Below are 8,163 nucleotides of genomic sequence, written 5' to 3' on the forward strand. Positions count from 1 at the left end.
CTTTGAATGGGTTTTGTTTTTTTAAATTTCATTTAATATATAGAGTACACATATTTTGAAGTAAGAAGAGGCACTGCATATATAAAATTTAACATTAGCACATCAAATACACTTGTTTATTTATTTGTGAATGTTGTAGGGTTTTCTGTGGAATTACCCCCCACTGCCCGCCCCGGTAGTTTGAACCATATGGATTCAAAATTTAAAGTTTGTTTTGTTTAACAACACCACTAGAGCACATTGATTTATTAACCATTGGCTACTGAATGTCAAACATTTGGTAATTAGGACATATAGTCTTCAGAGGAAACCCGCAACATTTTTCCTATTGTCCGAACCGAATTGTTAACAACTACAAAAAATTACTCTCCTACCTTTAATTGCCGTTAGATTTCCTCCAAAGTTTGTCCAGACACAAAATCACAAAAAAACCACTACAAATAAACAGATTCCACACATGAGACTGCAATGATGTCGCCGATATAGTCTTTGCTGAGATTGCATAGGGGTGAAAGCCTCCAAAGTATGTGACACAGTTAATATGAAATCAGTGGTCTCTAGTGGTATCATTAAAATAATAATAATAATAATAATAAAAAATAATAAATAAATAATATGATGTTATCACGTTTGCTTTTATATCATAACATGTTATGACGTGCTATCCTTTCACCCCTCTTGAAGAATATTCCATAAAAAGTCAAAATGGCAGCTGGCACAAAATTACATGCTTTTTGCCCTATGCGCTCTCAGCAAAGTCGATATAGGTGACATAGTTATCATCTGGTATGTGGAATCTGTGTCATTGTAATGGTTTTTTCAAGATTTCTGTCTGGACAACCTTTAGAGGAAATCTAACGGCAATTAAAGGTAGGAGAGTGATTTTTCTAAGTTGTTAACAATTTGGTTCGGACAATAATGCAGTAAGGGATCTTTTATATGCACCACCCCACAGACAGGATAGCACATACCACAGCCTTTGATATACCAGTTGTGTTGCATTGGCTGGAATGAGAAATAGCTCAATAGGCCCACTGATGGGGCATATGGATTCATTGAAAACTTTTAGATAAATAGTCACTTGTAGAGTTGATTTAAAATGATTGTTTTAAAATAATAGTGTTTGAAACCAACTCAATAGAATTTATATGAACTTGTAAAGAGGAACATCCTTTCAAAGCAAAAGTCTTTGTTTGGATACTTGGGTTGTTTTTATGGGGTTTGGTAGGTAAAATATCAACTTCATATTACTTTTGGTCTTTTTCTCCTTTTTAAAAGTTTTTTTCCCATTTTATAACTTTCAAAATAACAAATACTGATTTGTGACTTACAGATTCAGACAACATGAAGGTACTCTTCAAACTTGACTATAAACAAAATTATTTATTTATTAGTAATATTTCAGTAGTTTTCAGCTTCATTACAACACTGCTGATCATATATATATTGTAGAAAATAATTTAGGGAACAATAATAATTGTGATATAAAAGATATGTTTCAATATTGTACCAAAAGGTATTAGAAATCATTGCCTACAATAATGTCTTAAAGGGACTGTTCTAAGTTTGCAGTCATTGTTAGATGTTTTCAACTAACAGAGCATTTTTAACAGCTAAAATTACATATTAAATGCATGTTCATGTTTAAAATGTCGGTGTCTGTGTATACAATATGTTTCTTGTTATTCTAGTGTTTGTTGTAGCCCAAACTGTATTTTACCTACAAATAATTTTGTACATATGAAAAAATGTATATTAGAAAGTGAAATTCGAGCAAATGCAAACATTAAGATGACCAGAAACACATTTGATATACAGAAACTGATGTTCTAAACAACAAACTGTACTCAACTTTAGTTGTTAAAGGGACATACCCTAGTTTTTAAACACTACAGCATATTTTTCACTATTAGAGCTGCTTATGATCACTAAAATCAAACATTACTTATATTACATTCTTTAGATTATCCATTTCCATAGAACCTAAGTGTTTCTGGTTTGTAGTACCAAAAATAGAAAATGCGTCTGAGAAGTAGTGGTTTATTGATTCGAGTTCTAGTCTATTTTAAGGATATTTCCTGTTTTAACGTCACAGACTCTTCTTTCACTCTATTGTCACTTTATCCAAATTTGTTACAGGTTTGTAAATTAATTAAACTTAGTGTCCATTTTTTATACGGGTTAAAACTAGGGTCTGCGCCTTTGAAAATGATTTATTATCTGGAAATATTTAATCTCAGCATAGTCCCTTTAATATCTCCATAAATTTCATAATCATAACAGTTTGGAGCAATACTGAAGTTATATATAAATGTTACTATTACACTCATTATTATCATTTAATTCAAATTGTTCTTTATGTTCCCTAAATTGTTTTGAATAGTTTAATAATTTTTATTCTTTTTATTACTATAGTATTAGTATTAGATGATGCTTTAACTAATAGGTTTTAATGAGTATGTCTTATTTACACTACAATCAGGGTTTCTGCCAGACGGTAAAACAGGTATGGTGCCATACCCAATATTTTTGTGTTTTTTTAAAGTTAACGTTTTGACAAAATTAATTACTCTTATTATTACTGTATGATTTTCTTGACCCTAACCCTAAATGTAACCCATTTTCTTTCTGGGGGAGGTCCCCCACACCCCCTGTTGACTGTGGTTGCATTCAATCCCATAGCGTCATACCCAAAATTTCTTTCTGGCAGAAACACTGACTATGTAGTCTTAACAAATGACATTTCACTTGTAATAAAATGTTTAAAGTAGACAGTAAATATTATATTTTGCACTATTATTTGAATCCATATAACCTGAATGAAAGGGGATTTAGTAAATTAGTGTGTGCTTTAAAACAACTCCCATACAAATCAGAGGTTGTGCCCATGACAGGCGTGCTTGAACAGTTCTCTGATGGAAGCATGCCAAAAAAATTACCCACACCCACAAGTGTGACCTTTTGAGCTACTCCCCACACGCACACCATACTCGCACATCACACACACACACCATCACACCCTCACACACACACCATCACACATACACACACCATCACACAAACACACACACACACACACCATCACACACACACACACATCATCACACAAACACACACACACCATCACACAAACACACACACACTCACCATCACACAAACACACACCATCACACACACTCACCATCACACACACACACACTCACACCATCACACACACACACACACACACCATCACACACACACACATCATCACACAAACACACCATCACACAAACACACACACTCACCATCACACAAACACACACTCACCATCACACACACACACTCACCATCACACACACACACACCATCAAACACACACACACACACCATCACACACACACACACATACATCATCAAACACACACACACACACACACACCACACACACACATCACAGTGCAGCTGTGTTGTTTTCCATCCCATCACATCTGACTGGTTTTTGTGTCCCTCGCATCACTATCAAATTATTTTTGGAACAACCTTGATTTTCTTGACATCTGCACAAGTGTTTTGCTGCACATTTTTAAAGACAGAATATTTTTTTTTAGCAGCACTAAGCTGCCATAATAAATGCACAAGATTTTTTTTAATGACATATAGAACTTAAAAACATTTAGACACTTACCATTTCTTGCAGTATTAATGTCGGTACATCTGCTGTGCCTTTTTGTCATTTAATGTTTGGAGCAGCCCAAAATAGTTTTTGACAGGATCATAATAACAGCTCTGTTTTATAATCTGCTTACTTTTTCTCATGCAGTCATATCAATGTAATGATGTTACTAAATATTACCAACTGTATTACTTTTGGGTAAATTATTGCATATTTCTGGAAGGTCAGTGTAAGTTCTGCTCATAAAGAAAGAAATGTTTTATTTAACGATGCACTCAACACATTTTATTTACGGTTATATGGTGTCAGACATATGGTTAAGGACCACACAGATTTTGAGAGGAAACCCGCTGTCGCCACTACATGGGCTACTCTTTCCGATTAGCAGCAAGGGATCTTTTATTTGCGCTTCCCACAGGCAGGATAACACAAACCATGGCCTTTGTTGAACCAGTTATGGATCACTGGTCGGTGCAAGTGGTTTACACCTACCCATTGAGGCTTGCGGAGCACTCACTCAGGGTTTGGAGTCGGTATCTGGATTAAAAATCCCATGCCTCGACTGGGATCCGAACCCAGTACCTACCAGCCTGTAGACTGATGGCCTACCACGATGCCACTGAGGCCGGTATTTCTGCTCATAAAGGAATAGGTATCTTTAAAAAATATCATATTTTCAAAGGTACCGGGTGTTGTGCACACCATTGTATATGTGCAACCAGTAATGAACATATATTCTCTAACAGCCTCCCCCCCCCCACCCCACACACACACACTAAAAATTGGTAGGGACAGGGAAATCTTAAACTGTTCCACTGATGAGTATTGATCCTACAAGCCATTACACCTAAAACGAATACTCTATCACTACCCTACATCCTGTCTCCTAGCACAATATAAAGACTACAGTGGTTGGAATATTGCACTTTAATGGCCAATGCCATCCAAATTTCAGTCAGTGAAGTCAAGACATTACGTTTAAGCCTTCAGTTTAGGTTCTTAACGTTTTATAATGCACAGACCCAGGTTTACAAAGTGACAGAATTTCCACTCAATAACATCTGTTCCAGTGTGTTATGATTACATGCTGTAAGTTATAGCTTGTCACAATCACAACTATTGGTTTGGCAAGCTGTGAAAACATCCCACCCTTACCACAGGGGATATGCCTTCCTCTTGGCTGCCCATTGTTCAACATAATTACAAGTCTTTCTCCCACTGTTAATGTATCAGACACAGTTTGTTGTAATGTTGGCAAAGGTTGGGCTAAATGTCACAAGTGCTTTGTGTAGCATTCACATTTAAAATATGACTTTATCGTAATCTGTGCAAGATCTTTCGTGTTTTTTCCTCAATTTTTTTGTCTATTTACTTGAAGTGCATGTATTTCTGTCAAGTGCTTCCTGATGCAATGGTTAGCTTTCTTCATAATGGGTTACAAATGAAGATCACATGTTTCCCATTGTAATTTTACTATGTTTTATTCACTGATTTTTAGCAAAGGGATTTAGCTTACTGATAGAACAGTCACCTTGGCCCATGCTTATAAAACTTTTTAAAAGTCTAGACTCAAATCTCTAATTGCATCACATGAATACAGTTTGTATGACAGTGCCATTTTTATCTAAGACCTGATCAGGGCAAGCTCTGTATGAACAAAACAATTCGCCAAATTGTTTATTAAACTTCAAAAATTGCAGAAATTGTCAGTTATTTTTTAATTAATGTCAATTATTATATGAAATTATTTTGCTAAACTAAAATAAAATTCGCAATTGGTGAATTTGGCGAGTACCACAGCTAGTCGTGCCTGATGTACATGTACAATGGATCATAGGATCAATACCCGTTAGTAGACCTATTGCTTTATTTTCCATCCCAATCATTGCTCCACAACTGGTACATCAATAGTCATGGTATGTGCTATCCAGTGTGTGGAAAAGTACATTTAAAAGACAAAAATGAAAACCTATCAGATTTTTTTCCAAAATTTGCGCTACCCCAAAACTGTTTCTGTCTGTGGGTTTTTTTTAATGAAAAGCTTGTAGTAACCCCCTAACTTTTCAAGAGCCTGCAAAGCTTTCTAGATTTTGTTTTGTTCAGTGTCCTTACAGCCAAGTAGATTAGCCATCTTGCAGTAGCAGCCAGTTTCTTCTGATATCCTCTAGCAGAGTTCAGATTTTATCACGGCCCTCCATACATGCCATTGTGCCCCTAAAATTGGATGTTGACGACGGCATGAAAAATGCTGTGGTGCCTTACCTGGTTTGCCACCATGCACTTCCCATACATTCCATGTTGTATGTGTAATAAATAGTAATATTACCATTGGTAATATAACAAAAGTCATCCGTATCTATCAAATTGCATAGGCTACAAATAAAGGCACAGACTGAAATAATTTTTGTCTAAGAAAACTTGATAGAAAGTAAGGAAGGAAATGTTTTATTTAACGATGAACTCAATAAATTTTATTTATGGTTATATGACGTCAGACATATGGTTAAGGACCACACAGATATTGAGAGAGGAAACCCGCTGTCGCCACTTCATTGGCTATTCTTCTCGATTAGCAGCAAGGGATCTTTTATATGCACCATCCCACAGACAGAATAACACATACCACAGCCTTTGATATACCAGTCGTGGTGCAAAGGCTGGAGCGAGAAATAGCCCAATGGTCCACTGATGGGGATCGATCCTAGACCGACCGTGCATCAAGTGAATGCTTTACCACTGAGCTACGTGATAGAAAGCAAGATGCCTTTGTGCCACTCTTTTAAAAAAAAAAGTTTGCCTTGGTGCCCCTCCAACTTGCCTTGATGCCCTACATTTTGTTATTAAACTGAAGGCAACACTGGCCGTGCTCCCCCCCCCCCCCAAAAAAAAACAAAAAAAAACAACAACAACAATTTGACTCCTGCTCTAGACCAAGAGTATCAGTTACCATAAATTAGACATGAACTAGCCATTGATTAAATAATATTTTTCTTTTTCCTTTCATCTTAAGTCCACTGATTTATTGTATAAGAATTGTTATTTTTGTTTAATTTATCGATGTAGAACAGTCACAAATTGTATCAAATCATATTGCGAAGCGATTTTATACTAAATATGGTTTTGTTATACATCGATAAATTAAAAAAAAATGTCAAACAATTTTTATAATTACAGACAATACAACTTGTTTAGTTAAACATGCACATATATCAGTTTCTAACATCCTTTCCATAACCTGTTTTATTTAATGACATTCCATTTGACATATTGACGTCATCTTCTGAGGTTTATCAAAGGATAAAATTCGGGGCTGTGGGGGTGGGGGCGTCCAATCAGAATAAAGTAAATTGTAAACCAGCAAGAATTTTGTAATTATAACTAGTACATTTTTTCTTTCTCTACAGAGGCTCAGAAATCAAAATCACATACCACAATATCCACCATCAACGAGACACCCGAGGAAACATCTTCTTTTCAGAAGATAAAGATGGACTTGTATCACCCAGGCAGCAAAGTCAAACTCATTGATCCTAAGGGCAATGTTACGGTCAAACTCAGCAGACAGATGCCTCCATTGATGAAAAAGAAATCAGCATAACAGTGACATATACATAGGATATTATTCTGTAAAAATTTGTATTTTGAAACAGTGGAAGTAAGAAAAAACAGTGACATCTTCATTTCTAAGGGAGGTTACTCTTTAAAACAACTTGCATCATAAAATACTGAAACTGAACAGAAACAGTGTCTTCGATATTTATTGGGGAGGCTATCCTCTAGAAAAATATATTATGAAAGAGTGGAATTGTTAAGTTAAATTTTATTTAAAGATATTGCAGTTTTTGCCATGTATATCTATCCCATCATTATTATTGAAGTACGAGTCCTCATAACATCTTCATTATGTATATATTTACTGTTAATATTCATATTTGTTTAGTTGTGTTGCATCTTTCTTCGAGTCCAAATTAAACTGTCATTTATTAACAGGTACGTATGTTTTCAGGTATAAATTATGTCATTAATATCATTTTTATTTATTTATTTTAAAATAATATATTTATTTTGCAGCATTAATTAAAGTATATTAAAAGTAAGTAATAAAACTTGTAGGATTATCTTACTTTCGTTTGATCATTCTCTCATGAAAACAAGTCCTAGTTATATCTCTTGTATACGGGATGGTCAGTGGAAATAAATAGTGCTTTTTTGTTTTTGTTTTGTTTTTGTTTTTGTTTTTGTGTTAAGGTTTGTTTAAAGGTTTGCGTTCGTTCGTTCATGTATTGCCTTAATAGAAGTAATTATTTATTATTTATTTTCATAATAATTACTTTACAACAGGAAGAAAAAGTAACATGTTAAAATGGAACGCTTGAGAATTGTTGACTTGTAGTTCATAGGAATCTTTTTAGAAACAGGATATTTTATTTGTATCCTTGAGTCTTAAACAAGTATGAATTTGAATATACTAATAGTGCTAAAACCAAAATTAATTAAGAATAACCTAG

General features: G+C 34.7%; 1 protein-coding gene across 5 annotated transcripts in view; it reads left to right on the forward strand.

The window, feature by feature from the left end:
• Positions 1-7,869, forward strand: part of LOC121373923 (regulator of G-protein signaling 22-like) — a 106,419-nt gene extending 98,550 nt beyond the window's left edge. For all 5 annotated transcript variants that reach the window (XM_041500739.1, XM_041500740.1, XM_041500741.1 and 2 more), the window contains one exon: positions 7,060-7,869. In XM_041500739.1, the coding sequence (XP_041356673.1) occupies positions 7,060-7,253 (194 nt within the window). In that variant the 3' untranslated portion in view covers positions 7,254-7,869. The remainder of the gene's footprint in view (positions 1-7,059) is intronic.
• The last annotated feature ends 294 nt before the right edge of the window (positions 7,870-8,163 follow it).

Source organism: Gigantopelta aegis, chromosome 6, assembly GCF_016097555.1.
Source record: "Gigantopelta aegis isolate Gae_Host chromosome 6, Gae_host_genome, whole genome shotgun sequence".
Lineage (NCBI taxonomy): Eukaryota > Metazoa > Mollusca > Gastropoda > Neomphalida > Peltospiridae > Gigantopelta > Gigantopelta aegis.